The sequence below is a fragment of the Chroicocephalus ridibundus genome, chromosome 3, assembly GCF_963924245.1.
Source record: "Chroicocephalus ridibundus chromosome 3, bChrRid1.1, whole genome shotgun sequence".
In the NCBI taxonomy this organism is placed as follows: Eukaryota; Metazoa; Chordata; class Aves; order Charadriiformes; family Laridae; genus Chroicocephalus; species Chroicocephalus ridibundus.
In genome coordinates this window covers 38,402,709-38,421,398 of record NC_086286.1, presented here as the reverse complement: position 1 = coordinate 38,421,398, position 18,690 = coordinate 38,402,709, and the positions used below count along the sequence as shown (strand labels likewise).

At 38.1% G+C, this 18,690-nt stretch overlaps 1 protein-coding gene across 5 annotated transcripts in view; it reads right to left on the bottom strand.

Moving 5' to 3' along the window:
* The window catches only part of STRN (striatin), a 66,436-nt gene continuing 47,746 nt past the window's right edge, over nt 1-18,690 (bottom strand). For 3 of the 5 annotated variants that reach the window (XM_063328839.1, XM_063328841.1, XM_063328843.1), the window contains 9 exons: nt 16,321-16,457; nt 10,765-10,940; nt 9,683-9,730; nt 8,934-9,055; nt 7,902-8,069; nt 6,678-6,818; nt 4,262-4,369; nt 2,590-2,676; nt 1-2,503 (listed from right to left, as the gene is read on the bottom strand). In XM_063328839.1, the coding sequence (XP_063184909.1) occupies nt 2,334-2,503; nt 2,590-2,676; nt 4,262-4,369; nt 6,678-6,818; nt 7,902-8,069; nt 8,934-9,055; nt 9,683-9,730; nt 10,765-10,940; nt 16,321-16,457 (1,157 nt within the window). In that variant the 3' untranslated portion in view covers nt 1-2,333. The remainder of the gene's footprint in view (nt 2,504-2,589; nt 2,677-4,261; nt 4,370-6,677; nt 6,819-7,901; nt 8,070-8,933; nt 9,056-9,682; nt 9,731-10,764; nt 10,941-16,320; nt 16,458-18,690) is intronic. The other 2 variants (XR_010070287.1, XM_063328840.1) reach the window with 2 other exon arrangements.

Genomic DNA, 18,690 nt, shown 5'->3' with positions numbered 1-18,690 from the left:
AAAAAAAAAAAAAAAAAAAAATCACTTTTCCATTTGAGCAAGAGCTCAACAGTGAGAAGGAAGCATCTTTCAATTCACATTTGAACAGCCACTTCTTACATTCCAATTGTAATCAGAATGACAGTCTTTAAAAACAAGCATGCCGGCCTATTAGTTTTATGTACAGCAATTTAAACAACTGTAACTACATATTGTATTGTGTAAGCAAAAGCACAACATTCATTTCATACTCACACCATTATCCTTTGTATACACAAACTCAAGAGAACTCTTAATACTAAAACATTAAAATGCACCCATGGAGTCTTCCCTTACTAGAGACATTTAATACATGTTTACAATATATATACACATATATAATATACATAACTTTTAGAATTTTTCAAATAAATCTTTGTAATTTCCTCTTCAAAAAGAAATAAAATAACGACACTGAAAGAATGAGTCAAATACACAGAACTCTCACAAAGTTGAATGCTCAGTTTTGCAGCCAAGTTTCCCCCTTTCCATCATAACCAAAACACTTTATAAAAACTAAATAATCTGAATTACTATTGTAGTCATCTGTTTCATGGTAAATGTTCTAATCTTATCTATGGAAATATATTGCATATCAATATCATGAAGTGACATATCTGAATATTCTGAGCAATAAAAGGTATTCCAGGATATTTTAGCAGTAAATACAATGTGTCACAGGCTCAAACAGCACAGGTCAACCTTTCATTCTAAATAATATAGTCGATTTCAACTGTCAGATCAGCTTTAAATGTGGTCCCATCCCCAAATGCCACTCTAAAAACAACAGAGTCAAATCCTATGTTGGTATCTTTCAAAGATTCCTTTTTAAGAAGTGTCAGTTTAAAGGTAAAGATTTATTTATCAGTTTCCAGTCTTAACCTCAGGCTGGTATGTGGAGAGTTGCATTGGGTTCTTTCCTACTCACATCAGCACCAGAAATCATCTCCAGCAGAAATTCTGCCTTCTGTTCCCATTAGAGGAAAACACCAGCTTCAGGCTTATGAGCAGTAATACCTCTGATGATGACACATAATAGAAAAGAATCCACCCACCTTCCTTTAAAAAGGAATACGAAGACTAAAAGATCGGATTAAAAGTTATTTGTCATTCAGAGAAGCTTTGAATACATAAACAAAGCACATCTGTTGAGTAATTACAAGTACTCATTCTTCAGATAACCTAATCAGTGGCATGATACGCCCAGTGAAGTGGACAAGTTAAAAAGTTCCACAAATGATGAAGCTGGGAAATACCTCTAGAAGTAGCAGAATCTCTCAAGTTGATGGAACTTTGTACAGTTCCCACCTATTGCAGTAGTAGGGCTCATACAAAGCATCAGGTATAGGTTTAATCTTCAAAAGAAATATTTCGCTGTTATCCTTAATGCCCAGAATGATACCCTTTTTAGCAGGAACAGAAAACAGAGATGAATGTTTGACAGTTAAATTGTAGGACAGCTTCTTTGGAAAGCTTTGTGATAATTTCTTGTGCCAGATCTCCAAGAATAAACAGCATTATAAATCTGAATAAGTTAAATCTGCTACTACAGTATATACAGACTGCTTCAGTCTGTTGTTAATCGGGACTAGACTAAAGGCTCAGCTTCTAGCCACACGCTAATACAGTCTTTAAAAAAAATTATATAAATTTTTTTGCAAACTAAATATTTACTGTATAACACAGAAGATGTAACAAAAACTTTACTGCATTTTAATTTATGTTAGTAATTTGCTTTCCTTTAATTGCATTTCTCTTAGGCTAGCAGCCAGGTGGCTGAGATTAACTATCTGCTACTGCTCTCTGAATAAGATCTACTTTATTAATACCAAAGGGATGACAAAGTGCCTCTCACATGACACAGTAATGAGCATGTGAACTGACACTTTTTCCAGGTGATTTAATTTTAAGTACATTAAGATTCCTCAATGAGAAGCATCCTAGGAAGTTTCCCTCTTTTCCTACTCCCTGATGCAATTAGACCCCTTCTTTCCAGTACTCCATTTTATTAATAGAGAATACATAGACCTAGTTTCACCCAAGGCCTGCCTGGACGAAAATTCATACCCTCTGAAATAAAAGCACTTCTTTTGTTTTTTAACTATTTGAAACTGAGAGTTTCCAAGCTCTCAGCACCAGCTGAGCTCACAAAAACCAGAACAAATGTCAATTTAGAAAACAGCACCCTGCAAAACTAAACACTTACAAACATTCTCTGAATTACAGGGCAGGATAAGAAGACTCATGCCCTCCTCTTCTCTTTTGTGCAGCTGGTTAAATATATACAAAGCTAGAGTTGAAAGGGAAGCACTCTGTCATACAAACACTTTAGCCAGGGCATCTGCTCCTGCACTGGCAATATAACATTTGGAGGGGTGGAATGCCACATCATGAATGGACTCATCAAATTTTTTGCGATGAGCAGTAAACTCTTGGATACAGGTCTTGCTTTCAAGATTCCACAAGCGAATCGAACAGTCATGACCTAAAGAAAGGGGAAACAGTTTTCTTTATAATTCTCATGTCTGCCACCATTATGAGAAAAAGAAAATGAAATCTGAATGTACTTACTGCCAGACATCAAATACAATCCATTAGGATCAACAGCTAAACTTGTAACTGCATCTAAGTGAGCTACCATGGAGTGGATCAGTTTTCCTTTGAAAGAAAAAAATTTACTTAGGTTATTTTCCGCAATTCAGTTTGTTATCTGTATTCACCGCTTAAACTCTACCACAGCTCATATTATAAATACAAGATCTTGTCCCATGATTGAATCATTAAAATTATGAAAAAAGTCATTCTTTTAATGTTTACAACCTCAGCAGAGCCACAGTATCAGTATCACTAACTTTGTTAGACCTTTGTTTTATGTCTGCAAAACCACCATGAAGCTGCAATCACTGTGCATTTTAAATATCTGCCCTTTAATTGAATTAAGCAAGTTCAGGAATAAGATCTTGACTGAGAATGAGGACAGGGGCCGAGTATACTAATAAGTAATGAATACAAACTACATAAGAATATGGGATAATTTTAGTCAACTCAGAGAGAATTAATCATAGAATTGCCTAGGTTGGAAGGGACCCTTCAGATCATCGAGTCCAACCATCAACCTAACTCTGACAAAAGCCATCACTACACCATAGCGCTACGCACTAAGTCTACCCATCTTTTAAATACCTCCAGGGACGACGATACCACCACTTCCCTGAGCAGCCTGTTCCAATGCTTGATAGCCCCTTCAGTGTAAAAATTTTTCTTAATATCTAATCTAAATCTCCCCTGGCACAACTTAAGGCCATTATGTTCTACCACAGCTTATTACAATTACAGTAATAATGTTAAAAATAAGATCATGGGTCAAATGTGTGGGGTTTTGTTGCAGAAGATAATAAAACAGAAAAAAATGAGCAGCAGTTTCCTCTACTATTTATTACAGAACGACATCACCAAACAAATCAGCTATTTTCAGCTTTTTCCTCAGCTTCCATTGAGCTTTCACCTCTTCTTATTTAACATACATCTGGGGAGCAGTAAACTTACAATCAACAAGAATATTGAAAGATCTCAATTTAACTTTTAAGACAGTGTGACCTGGAAGCAGAAAAGTTACAAACTGAAGATTATCAAGATTCACAGTCAGAATACCAGATTAATACCATCATTTCTATCAAAAAGTCCTTTAGAACCAAAGAGACTTGAAAATTGCACATCTCAGTGCAACTCTCACTACAAATTAGAAAAAGTATTCTAAGCTGTCCAGCTGTTTCTGCAGAAGTGAGAGATTTGGAGAAATACAGTGGAGCAAATTTAGAACGATGCCTACAAAGAAACTTCCACCTCCAAGCCATCAGGCAGAGGTCTTGGAAGCACTAAAGGATGGCCAGAGCTTCCTGTCCTCAGATCAAAATAAGACAGACAATACAACAGAAGAAACATGAACATAAGCACATAAGGATTTTGAAAAAGCTTCCTTTTATGTTAAATATTGATAACCCCCATACATAAGGCATTTTAAAAGAACGGACAGAGAATGATGCAGGCTCCTTATCGCTGTGCCAATAAAGTTTTAAGTGGCCTGGCAATCTTTGGGCTCTACTGGTGATGAGCGATTTCAGTTTCAGACAATATCCAATTCTTGACATCCCTCAGCACTTCAGTGAATCATATTAAACATAATGACATTCTATTTATACGTCATGCAGCTGCTATGACTAGGACCTGCTGAAAAGATACGTACCTGTATTGTTGTCGTAAAACTTGATGTGTCTGTCTTCATGAGCAGTGATACTAATTGGAAGAGTTGGATGGCTGATGACTCTGTTTATCTGACAGGAGGAACTGACTGCTAAGGAAAAACCCACACATATGAATACATATAAATCGCTAAGTTCTTTGAAAGATTGCTAGTAAGAAATAAATATGTAATCAATCCTATTTGCAAGATAATCCTTATATAACGAAACTCTCAGCTAGTACCTTATGTAATGTGGTTTACTCTAAAATACTTTCCAAATTACACACACACAGAGGCATGCATATACCACATGTATGGGTGCAAATACAAACAAATAAGGTCCAACTTTTGGCCACGGTTTTAGATGGGCGCATGATGCAAGAATGTGAAGCCAAAAACGGAGTTAAAATACCCTTTTTGTACTCCCCCACCTACACATTCCTCCTCTTGTCAAGCCAAACTTTCTTCATAACATACAGACAGTACAGGAAAACTAACACTGCGGGGCAGTACGTTTCCAAACAAACAAGATCCCATACCCTCACAGAGCAAAACCCACCTATTATTTAATAAAACTCTTATTGAAGGAAATCATGCTAAACTATTCATAGGAGAGCCATTTTCCTAGCCTTCAAGAATCTTGAAATATCATATATGTGTGTGTGTGTGTATATATGTGTGTGTGTATATATATATATATATATATATACACAAACACACAAATAGCATAGGAGTTTTTCTGATTAGGAATACAGTCATTGCTGTGATGCACAGACTAGTGCAACAGTGGTCTTAAGAGACATAGATTACCACAAAACCTCCGCAGAACATCAAAATACAGTTATCTTCTTTCATGTGGGAGCTGACTGTATTTAGTTAAACTGCTGCCAAATAACACTCACATCATCTAATCAAAATTCTTACTGAAATAAACAAAATGGAATACTACCATAGGACCATTTGCTACTAAGGTGGTAAAGACTCCTATAAAAATCTGAACCTTCAAGTAGTGTCACCATCCACAGGACACTTAATTATGTAAGTGTAAATTAAGGAAAAAACCACAAATGCATTCATGTTAATACTCTCCCCTAAAACTACTAAAAGCACATGAGACTGCATCACAGTCAGCTATCTTCACAGTTTTAAAATGCCAAGTAGAGTGGTGGTGGCAGGGCATTTCAGGTGATTCCTTTTACTCTTGCTTAGTTCTTGTAGAAATAATTTATTTATTTGTTTAATACACGTGGGCTTTGTAGTACTGTTATATAACTCGAGATACTAAACAGGGACCGCTGGTTGTCATACCGCAGTCTCGTTTTCTTAAAGGAATATTGCTGAACTACAGCAAGGAGGAGGTGGTGAAAAAACAGAAAATAAAGAAAAAAAAAAAAAAGAATAAAGGCAACTTCCACTGAACAGAGATAACTGATTTCGGACAGTTTTTTCAGAAAGGAACAAAGATGTCAGTTAAAAAAAAGAAATCCTGCACAGTAAGGAACAATATAAAGAAGGGAGATTGCACTTTCCATTCCCTCTTACAAAATGTCAGTCATTTAACTATTTTAAAACAGACAAGCAAAGCCAACAAGAAGGGCTTACTCCCTTTAAAAAAATATAATTAAATGGTAGAATTTGGCGACATAAAGCTTTTAGGGAAAAAATTATGAAAAATTTTAAAAAAGACTGAATATTTATATTGTTATCAGTTTACCATTTTGGCCTGAATATGAAACCTCATGCTTCAGGTCATTCTGGTCTCTTTCCTAACGCCAGGGCAAAATCATTTGCTGATAGTATGGTCCTTGCAGTTTCCTCCAAAACTTCTGATATTGGCCACTACCACGATCCATGGCATTGTATGAGACCTTGTGAATACTATTCCACTGGAACTTTGCTTTTCTTCTACAGTGAAAACTTCAACTCAAGCCCCAGTGAAGTGAGCCAAGAGTGTATATAAAATTTAGAAAAGGGATACCGCTGTGAAAAAATAAAAAAAAAGAATCCACACACACTCTCCCAAATTTTTAATAAATTCAACTTCAGATTTTCCTGATATTACCTCTATCTTGCAATTTTGGACGGACAAGAGAATGGAAATCTTGAAGCCGCAAAGATCACTGGACTGTATTAAAGAAATCTATGCTTTTCCTTGTGTTACTGTTCCTTGAAGAGTAATCCAGATAGTGTGGGCTTATTTCTTCTACCTTCTTTGAAAAGTATGTGCACTCTCTGCTACTGAAATACCCACAAGGTCCATTGTAGTAGTAATCACTACTACGTCTCAAAACACAGCTTGTAACATAATTCATGCTATAATTTATTATGACACTGTCTAATTGTTGGAAACACCAAAAAGGTTATCAACAGTATGATTTTAAACAACCGTTTTTTGTTTGGTTGGTTTTTTGATACATACTAGTATCCACACTGGACTCCAGGGTAAGAATTCGTTGCCGTGTCTCCATGTTAAAAATGCTAGTGTGTCCACTGTTAAATGATGCTACCATGAGGCTTGGATCACTGCTTACAAGATCTACTGACGAAGGAATTCCCATTTCTAGAAAACAATGTAGAGTACATTTTCAGAAGATTTAGTTGGTGTAAAGAAAACAAAAAAACAAACAAAAAACCGCAACCAGTAGGCACTTTAATATCAAAAGGGCCATGATTATGAAAGGAAGTTAGTTACATTTTTTAAATCTACATTATGCCAATCTAAATACATTGGCCTGTATTTTAATATTAATTATTACTAATATTCACTATTAACTAGTATTAACTACTTTAATCCTATTTTTCTGATATGCTTATCAACATTCTTTACTACGATGATGAATCTGGAACAGAGGCTGGACAGAAATCTACTTTGAAATTAAGAAAGTAGGAATTCCCTGTCCCCTTTTCCTTCCTATTAACTGTAAGAGCAAACCTCAAATAAACCTCCATTGCATCAAGTAAAAGGACATGAAACTGAAGTGGTAAAACCACTTACATGACAGATGATTAACCATTATCATTAACCTGGGCAAATTCAGACCTTAAAAAAACCCCACAACTCACCATGTGCAGTGTGGAAAGTTACATAAACGCATTATAAACTCATATTCTAAAACTTCGTCCAGCCTGCCTACTATGGTATATATACATCTGATCTCCTTACAGCGTAGCTATCTGAACACTACAGGACAGAAGGCCAAATCAGCAGAGCTTGGGTATAGGAAATATCCTGTAGAATTTTTCTCCTCAAATGTCCTGCTCATCACCTGCTATGTGAAAGAACAACCCCGGTTGCAACAGATGCCAGGAGGAGGAGGAGGAAGAGGTAGAGAGGGAGACACCAAATGTCAAGCAACCTAATGTCCATGGATCTAGATATGCAGGAATACCATTACCTCTCTCTAAACCTAAGATTCATCTGCAGCAGTTGGCTTTTAGATGTATGTGACTGTCCCCCTGCGTGTAGGTATCTAATCCAGCTGGTGTCAAAGCAGAAAGGACCCAAAATTTACTCTTCCCAAAAACATTCATAAAGATATAAAATACAGCAAAGCAAATGAGAAAGATTTCTGTTTGGTAGCCAAAACCATGGTAGTCTGAACAGTGATGCTTGTGAACTTTAGGGTAGGGCAATTTTCTATACCTTGATTATCATTAAATATATTGAGAGCTGGAGCAATTTCTGTAGCTTTCCATAGACGTATAGTACCGTCTGCTGAACAGGACAGCAAACGCTGGTGTGCTCCACTGTAAACCAGACCCCACACTGCATCTGTATGGCCTACAAAAGCACCTCTTAGAACAGAAGGATCTGTGAACAAAACAGAACAAACCATATTTCAAAACAAAATTTGAATTAAGTTCAACAGTTGTATCTTGGTCTGTGTTTATGGACCAACCTTAATAAGATAGTAATCCATAAAAAAAAAAAAACAACCCAAGACTAATCACGTCACATCAATACAGAAGTCTCAATTATTCTCGTACGAAGATGCTTGAATTTAATCAGCATATGCGGCATTCAGTCATCCAGTTTACAACTAATGGAACAAAGCAATGTTTCAGCAGAAGGGACAGCATCAAAGTTGGCAAAACACACTTTGGTATTAAAATTCACCCTCAAACAACCATTAATTAATGGCACATCAGTCCCTTTTTTCCAAAAGCCAGCTTTTTGGCAAGCTGCATCTGAAGCTACGAGAAATGAAAAATGTTTCAAAAAACACAGACACAAGGCTGTCATCCATTCACATCTGGTAAATCTTACTGAACCGGGCCTTTTAAACTGTTTGCAGACAACATTAACAGCTTTGGTCTCAGACTATACAACCTCTTTTTCCTCTCAAGCGCACAGACATTTGTGGAAAAGATAACATTAAAATACACATTTTCTGTACTTGCCAAGTATCAGGTTTAGTCCTGTACTTTTTCAACCTAGCTGTTTCTCAAAACTGTGATGAGATCAAGGCCTTTTTTAAGAAAAGGACAAATCTTATCTCCTCATCAACCAGCATCAGTATTAAAACAAAAATTTACTTGCAATAATTGAACCCAACATTCAATTTTCTCTTTTAAATTTTCAGAGAAGCATTACCCACAAATTGTACCACTGTAGCCACATAACGCTAATGTCACGAAACGCGTGAGTTCACTGGTGTGTGTGACAGCAACGTACCGTAAGAGTCATAGGGGTCGATGTTGGGATTGGTTGTACTCCAGCCATGGATGAGGCCATCCGTTCCCCCACTGTAACACTGTTCACCGTTACTGCTCATCACCACGCAGAGCACTGGTCCACTGGAAGAACCCCCCCCAAGAAACATTGACTATTAACATTTCCATTACGGGAAAAACAGTGTCAACGGAATCTTCAAAATTTCCCTGTTAGATACCATTCACTGGCTGCACAGACTGCAACCAAAAAAAACACCTCCATGGTATTTGGTACTACAATCAGAACAATTTAATCATTATAGACAGGATATATGAGAAGTGTCACATTTTTAAACTATAGGCTTTGTTATTTTGCATAAACAGCTTTTTTCCCTTTTTTAAAGATCTAAGGCTCTTTCATGAAACTGATTCAGCAGATTTTAATTCACTGCAAACAGCTTCATTCTACAGATGCACGCATCTGACAAAAAGGCAAGAGCTGCAATGATGAACAGAACACCTAATCAAATTTGAACTGTATAATTTGTAGATTTTTTTCTTTTTAAAACTGCGGGGTACCTAGCTCCAGACATACATAATTATGCAGAAAGGATATAAACACATGCAGATATTTTAAATAACACGGGAACTAAAAACATCACATGAAATCACTAGCTGACAAGGTGGAAATTACTTTTTAAAGAAATTCTGTGTCTTCTTAAAAATCACGTGTTTCTCAAAATATGACAATGTTTCTTGGGAAATACTCACTTATGTGCTCTGAACGTATATATTGGCTCTACATCAAGAGAAGCGCTCCTAAACGAAGTACAAGAAAATGTTAATGTGTATATGATCTTACACACTGCTTCACAAAATTGTGCCAGACTTGCTAAATTCTTAAAAACACTGCTACATCTTTTGAATTGTTTCTCCCACCACTTCCTCTCCCAACATGATTTTTCATATGTCTAGAAATTCTTTACATTCTTTCAAAATATGGTAAGATTTGGTTGGTTGGTTTGGTTTTGGTTTTTTTTTTTTTTTTAAAGACCTTCAGGGTAGAGAGCCCATCAACTCTCACACACCAATCAAACCAGTAGGGAGGTACACCAATGGCGGGGAAAGAGTGGAGGGCCATCAGTATCACATGGAATATATCATTAAGTGTTCCCAATCCCTACCAGAGGAAAGGAGCTTATGACACCTTGTTTTTATACCAATGCCGTAACACAGTTACAAACGACTTAAAAAATTGCTGCTCTGGACTTTACCAATCAGGTGCTGGTCACAGACTGAAGGAAGACCGCATGCTTTGCCCAGTCCTCCTAAAGGGTATGATGTACTCCCTTAGAATATTAGCCCCGCTAAGAATTTGCTCTTATTTCTGCAAATCCCCAGCAACACACATGAGATGACGTACAAAGGAACCTAGCAACATCTCTGTCAAATTTTAAGGCTGTACACATGTATATGCATATATGTGTATACATACATATGCATATATAAAAATGCATTTTTATACATTTATATACACATGCAAGCACACTAACAGGCCACATCCAAATATTTTAACTAGTAAATTAATTTACTGTGTTATCTAAAAGGAAAATATAAAAAAGTGAATGGTTTTCATTTTCACAAACAAAACACATTCACAAACACACATGGATTTCTTCTGGCACTCTTTAAAAGTCTCCATCCTTCTCTAAGACCTTGTTTTCCTGCTTTTAAATTCAATGAACAATTTCCATGAACTCCAAGGGCCATCCAGTGAAGTGGCATCTACAATTATTTTTTTTTTCCTTTATGCGTAAAAATGTTTTTTGAAACAAAGAAAAAAAAAATCTTACTTTTTTGCTGGGGCTGTTTTTTGTAAATTCCACATTTTTAACGTATGGTCCTCTGAAGCTGTTATTAAGACTGGTTCAACCGGATGAAAAGCAAGACCTCTTATTCCATCAAAGTGACTTCTTAATGTGAATTTGGGGTTCCAAGTCTTTCTCAATGCATCCTTATTGTTTGCTATCTAATAAAAAAACAAAAGCCAAACTTGTAATTAATCTGGAAAGTACGAGGGGCACAAGGAAAGGAAGAAATTTAGTTTAGCATTTTCAGAAGATGTCAAATCACCTCACCCACTTTTCATAACAACCTGCTCTTGAGCAACGGTCCATTTAACACTGATCAGACAATTCAAAATGAGAACAAAGGTAGATGTATTCCACAAAGGCAACAAGTAATGTCGCATCCACACTAATATACTTTGTGCAAATCTGAAATACTACACATCTATTAAGTTACACAATTTAAAAGCTAAAAAGTACCTTTCTAACTGATATTGCTGTGAACTCAGTTTGGTATTTGAGAGTTGATCCATACCTACTGGCTCATTCATTAACACTGGGCCTGACTCAGCCAAGCTGTAGTCCCTGAATATCTGAAGGACCACTGACATGGCATCTCTGAAGTCAAGACATAAAAGAAACAGAGAAGTGTCTAGCAGCACAGAAAGGAGCCCTAACTTACTCACCTAAGGCAACACAAGTTCTGTAATAATGCAAGACAAGTAAAGCTTGCCAGAAAAAAAAAAAAGTCCAAAAAAGGACTTGGCTATACACTAAGAATATAACTGGCAAGCAATAAGCTATCGTATATACAGACACAGGTATTTGGCAATAAATGCATTTTTAGCAGATCCAAAAAGAAAGCCCTTAAAAAACAACAGTTATTCAATATTGCTCCTCTGAACAAATGTTGACATAAAATGCTGAACAGACTTTTATCGCTGTCATAGTTAAATTCACCTTCCCGAAACCACTGCTGTTGATGGTTATGGAAAACCAGGAAAACAAACAATTGTAATTCAAATACTGATCATTTCATTATGTCGAAAGCTACAGATAATCACAAATATTTTAGTCTCATTAACTGCAAAGAAAAGACAATGATTTTGAGCCACTTCAAGAATCTATAATTTATTCTGGAATGTGTGTGTAGGGAGAAAAGGTATAAAAACAAAAGTGTTTTTTCTTAAGTTTTGTTACTGCTGGGTTTAGTAATAAAAAATATGCTTCAATTAAGAGGTTCTATAGATTTTAAATGATGAGAAAGGAGCTGTAAAACAGCAGCATTAGCTTCATCGTATTTCTTAGTAATTATGTACTGTCTGCTCAGAGAGACAGCTCAGTTTCTTTGCCAGTTTACTGAGATGAGTTGGCTCAATGAGGGAACAGACAAACGCTGGAGCTGGTGCAAGGATGGGGCAGGACTGCAAAGTTAGCAGCTCTGGCAGATTTTCTGGAGATTGGCCAAGAACGTCTCAGCAAAACGGGTACAAGACATACAGAGTATTCACAGACATCTGGAGAGGAATTTGGTTGCCTCAACATAGGCATCTAATGCTGATTAGGTGACGGAGGGAACCCTGCCTGCCCTCCAGCTGCCAGACCTGCAGCACAGGCCCTGTGTCACATCTGCAAAAGCCACACAGACACCTCAGATGGCCTAACGGTGCACGCCAGTTCTGGCAGGATAATGTTCTCACAGAATAATAGAATCGTTTAGGCTGGAAAAGACCTAGAATATCGAGTCCATCCATTAATGTAGCACTGCCAAGTCCACTACTAAACCACATCCCTCAGCACCACAGCTACGTGTCTTTTAAATACCTCCAGGGATGGTGACTCAACAGCTTCCCTGGGCAGCCTGTTACAATGCAGGACAACCCTTCCTATGAAAAACTTTTTCTTAATATCCAGTCTAAACCTCCCCTGGCACAACTTGAGGCCATTTCCTCTTGTCCTATCACCTGCTACCTCAGAGAAAAGACTGACTCCCACCTCGCTACAACCTCCTTTCAGGTAGTTGTAGAGAGCGATAAGGTCTCCCCTCAGCCTCCTTTTCTCCAGGCTAAACAACCCCAGCTCCCTCAGACACTCCTTGTAGACTTGTGCTCCAGATCCCTCACCAGCTTCACTGCCCTTCTCTGGACACGCTCCAACACCTCAATGTCTGTCTTGTAGTGAGGGGCTCAAAACTGGACATAATCTTTGAGGTGCAGCCTCACCAGTGCCAAGTACAGGGGGAGGATCACTTCCCTAGTCCTGCTGGCCACACTATTTCTGATACAAGCCAGGATGCCATTGGCATTCTTGGCCACCTGGGCACACTGCTGGCTCATATTCAGCCTGAGGTCAAACATCCCCAAGTCCTTCTCTGCCAGGCAGCTCTCCAGCCACCCTTTCCCAATCCTTTAGTGTTGCATGGGGTTGTTGTGATACAATGCTCCTCATTCATTCAAACATGTCCTTCCAAAGGAGTCTAAGATGATTAGACAAGTGGTCTGTGCAGTGAGTGGGGAACTGGTTGACAGGCTACACCCAGAGGGTGGTGGTAAGCGGCTCCTTTTCCAACCGGCAACCTGTCACAAGTGGGGTTCCCCAGGGATCGATATTGGGCCCAATGCTGTTTAATATCTTCATATGCGATCTGGATGATGGGATCAAGTATACCCTGATGAAGTTTGCTGATGATATCAAACTGACTGGAGAAATGGACACTTCGGAAGGGAGCGCCACCCTGCAGGAAAGCCTGGATAGGTTGGAAGAGTGGGTTAACAAGAACCTTATGAACAAGTGTAAGGTCTTGCACCTGGGAAAATATAATCTAGGAGCACAGCACTGGCTGGGGAGCAGCTCCGTGGAAAGGAACCTGGGGGTCCTGGTGGACAACAAGCTCAATGTAAGTGAACAGTGTGCTGCTGCAACAAAGCAAGCCAACAGGATGCCGGGTTGCATCAACAAGGACATCACCAGCAGAGAGAAAGGAGTCATTATCCCACTCCACTCAGCACTTGTCAGGCCACACCTGGAATAACGTGTTCAGTTTTGGTCCCTGCTATACAAAAAAGGAGAAGGTCCAGAGGAGGGCCACCAAGATGATCAAAGGACTGGGTGAACATTTGTTATTAGTGAACATTTGTTAAGACAGCGATGTGTAAAGGAAATAAAATGAAAAGATAACATTTAGAGAGCACTGGCTAGCAATCTGGGAAATTTCATCTTGTTAGATATTCTAGAAACTTACCCACAAAAGGAAAATTTTCTTTTTTAAGTACTAAATTAATAATCTCAATTACCAAGTGAAAACCATTCTTTAATTGTTACAGACAGCCAAAGCAACATGTAAAAAACTTAAACCATGAAGCGAGGTAGGCTACTGCTGACGTGTTTTAGAAGAAAAGAATCCAGCAAAAGTGTCAGTGGGAAGAAACGGACTGAAAATAGGAAATGTCTGAAGCTCTTGAGAGCAAATACATGTAATAACCGATTCACATGAAATCTTTCAACTTCATTTTCCATATGATTCAAAATTGACACTTAAAAAAGCATACTAAGTTTCCACTAACACTACCTGATTAACATTTGGGAGGTGGAAGGCGGCATTAAGTAGTCCAAAATAAAAACAAATTGTATTATTCATAAGTTAAACTTCCAGTGAAATTTGAAATGGAAAAAACTAGCCTTTCATTTTGCTTCAATAAAGAGCACAGTGACAGGAGCAAAAAGCCCTGTAAACAATTTATTTTTTTTTAAATCGACAGCACTAGAAAAGATAAGAGGTGAGGTAAGCATGACTATGAATTCCTGATCACAGGACTTCATAAAGGCATTTAACAGGTTAATAAACAGAAGTTAATATTCTCAACCATGCAAAAAAGGATAGAGGTGGATAAAGAAATGCTTGACTCTATAAATGAAAGCTGTTAGTTCAGGATATGGAGACATGGACAAACACTATAATTTATACAGACACTTGGAACAATGAAGTCAAGCAGTGAAAGTATTAAGCTCTTGTACAGATGGTTTACGTTTGTTATGTACTCTGAATTTAAAAATTCTGCATCAAAGTTTTAGGTGTAACTGTAAAAGAAATGAAATTTGTATGCCATCTTATCCTTTTCTGGAGACAAAGTCAGGGAAGATTTGCAAAAAAATTAAGATCTGAGCCCAAATTAGGAGATAATGCCAAAACACTGAATTTTAGCAGAGAGTTGTGTATCATTGCAACCCTGATGATTCACAACATATCACATGCTCAGAAACTTGCTATAGTAGAAGAGCACATCTCTGCAGTGTCACTCCCAAAACGCATGTAAACTTTTATTAACTATGTAACTTATTGTTTTACAAGTACATACAAGGGTAGAACTTCAAAATAAGGACCTGCAGGTTATTTCTGAAGTCTCAGATTTGATTTGTGATAGTAAAATCCCAAATGGTGACTACTTAAGAGTCAGATTTACTAAAGGGTATGATTCCTCCCCAACATGCAATACTACAAAAATCACCTCTGTAATGACAATCATCTCAACCTTGACAGAGCTGGACAATGCAATAGCAAGATTAATCTGAAGTTGATAGCTCACAAAGAAGCAGATGATTAAAGTCATACCTGAAGTATCTTTTTGCAAGAAATCAGAAATATAGACAAAAAAATTGTGTATGACTGCAAAGAAGCAATTTTAAGAAAGATTTTTCACAAAAAGTGAAAGAAAAAGAAGCCATAGGCTACACATAGAGCCATGGAAGTGCTGGCCACAAGAGCCTCCTAAGAAGTCTCTGGTCCAGCTTCCCATTTGAAATGAGACCATTGCCCATACCAGGTAAAGTAAGCCACAGCTCTCCCCCAGTCAAGTCTTGAACATTTCCCAGGACAGGGATTCCCCAGTTTCTCTGAGTAACTTGCTTCAGTACCACCTCCTACGTAACAACTTCTCCTAATGTCCAACCTGAATCTCTCAAGCCATAATTTGCTACCGTTTCCTCTTGTGTTAACACCTGGCACTATGGAGAAGTTTGGCTCTGTCATCTTTGTAAGCATCCTTCCAACACCTGTAGGCTGCTATTCGAGCACCCCTCAGCCTCCTAACAACTGAACAAGACTAGTTCCCTCAACATCTCCTTATCAGTCACATGCTACTGGTCTTTCTCCAGTTTCTCCACAACCCTCTTGAAGTGGAGGAGCCCAAAACGGCACACAGATATATGCCCTCACCAGACCCATGTAGAGAGGACATCAACTTCCCTCAATCTGCTGGCCACGCTACTCCTAATTTTGCACAGCATCACTAGAGTTACAATTATCCATCTGTATCACTATCACTAATTACATTTACTTTCAAATATTTGAATGACATGTCAGGCAAATGAGAGAAGGAGAGGGGGTTGCAGAGAACTTGAAGGCTGCTGTGTATGGAAAGAACCGATCTGTCAGGTAAAAATTTGTGACATCCTCTGGCAACATAATTTTAACAGGAAAATGCCTTCTGCTGAGTCACACATAACTTGCACCTGCCTTCAGCAAGCAGACAGTAGGACCTTGAGGTACCATTAATAACCACTTACATCGTAAGTCAGTGAATCCGCCTCATTGGCTACTGTAAGGCCTGCCAGCTCTCCAAGACCCAGCTCATTTTCAAGGGCTTCATCTGTTCCCATAATAAAAGATTTCCCTGAAGAAGGAGGGAATGTTAAAGCTTCCACTGCAAGAAAACAAAACAAAAAAAATCCTGAAACATGGGTTTATACAACATTGACTAATGAAAGCATATTCTCCACTTACAAAATACCAAACATCTCTCAAGTAGCTGCAGACAAAAAGATATGAAATGTTGCATAAAAAAAATAGCCATTCTAAAGATAATCACTGGACTTACCAATAAAGAGTATCCCCTGAACATAATACTTACACTTGGGGTGCGTATGACTCACTGTCAGACAGTAAGTTCAAAGAGCCACAGGTGGGAAGAGTGTACTACCATTTACCCATATATAATGCAAAAGTAACACAGAAAAAGCTCAGACCCTTCCCCAACTCTGCTATAAAATATGCAAATAGGCTCTGGAGAAGTAGCAAAAACATAGACAAGAAGAGCTGGTGGGAGCAGCTGGACTCTTCCTTCCTAACACTGTATCCACACACATCCAAAAGCACCTCTACAATGATCTGTTTACATGCACTCCAATCTAGCAATACAACTGGAAGCTGAGTATTCAACATAGAATCACAGAATCGTCTAGGCTGGAAGGGACCTTTAAGACCATCAAGTCCAACCATCAACCTAACCACTGCCAAAACCCACCACTAAACCATGTACCTAAGCACCACGTCTACCGTCTTTTAAATACCTCCAGGGATGGCAATTCCACTACTTCACTGGGCAGCCTGTTCCAAAAAGACAGTTTAACTACCAAACAGGTGAGTCGGCACTGAATTCCAGGTCTTTACTGGCAGCATCCAAACTCACTAGTTTACAGCTACTGTAGCATGCCTACAGGTGCTCCAGTCACTGTAACAAACACATCCATAAGCAGACTCACTAGGAACGGGGGCATCAAAGCCTAAGAGGAGTGCAGTTCACACACTTAGGTCACATAAGGCTCTGCATCAATTGGTACAATTCGAAAGAAGCTCTGCCTTTACCAACTTCCCTGTACAATAGCTCTCCAAGTCTCTACCTCACAAAAGGTGGACAGAAGAGATGACAATGTGTTGTCTTCTGGACACAAGAGACTTCACTCAATTTTATATACCTTTTATCCCAAATTACAAAGGTTTTTCAGTAAATTACATTTTTTTCCCCTTTTAGCTCCATTGTAAATACAAACCTTGGCAAATACTGTTGCTACCAGGGAGAGAGAAAAGCAAACACCATCGCATTCTCAGTGTCTTATTTAGTTTAACAGCACTAAGTTAAAACACCCTGATCTGTTCAGGCTGCTTCCCCCTTTTCTGAATGCATCAGGTGCAGACACTATTTGATTCCTCTACAGTCCACCCAGCATAAAGTAAGCTAATCTTTCTACGGTCTATCCATTCCATATTTGTACCTCTAGTGTGTCCTGCTTGCTTCCTATGACTTTTTACAATCAAGTAAAAGCCCTTCAAGCTCTGCCCTTTGGTTAGGTCTCTTAGTTATTACCTTTGAGTCACAAACATCTCTTACCTCCTTCACCCTGAAGTTTGAACTACCATTCTTTTTCTCTCTTTTGAACTTATGATGTAATATTCTACTCAACACCCAATACATAGAGGACACCAAATTTGAAAAAATAACTAGAATTAAGAAATTGCATGCCAAAACCATCAAAGAGTCTCAGATTTATAAAAAAATTACTACACAGCTGATAGTTTTTTAATACTGAACTCAGAGTGATGACAATCAGCTGCCTTTTTTTGTTTTTGTGAAGGTCCATCTGAGCCTCTGAATTAAAAAACACATTCTTGAAAGGACATGAAAATAGAGCTCTGCTAATATGGCTCTCAGTACATGTGAGAAAAGTTGTAAAGGAAACATTCAACGAAAAATTCCTCCACTTCTCAAAGTGTTGCTAAGTTACCCCCTTCTTTCATAAAGAAAATCACCAAGCATGTAGGAAATAGAACTACTGAGTTCTTTGGTAACTATGCCACATGCCGGGGCTTTTTATGCATCTTAATTATAACTTGGCCGACCTACTTTTTCACACTTACTGAAAAACTGCTAAGTGCGACCCGTGTTTTGCTCATTTTTCCAAAGACATATTTACCATTTAAATAAAGAGCACATGATATTATCTCTTACAAATTAATATAGGCTCATATATTTATTTATTATGCTGCATATTACAGCAATTCAAATGTTGAATCAAATACATGATTTAGCATCTTTCAGAGATAATATTAATGAAGGTAACCACATGCCTCATTACAAAGGTGTGTGGTTTTCCCTACTT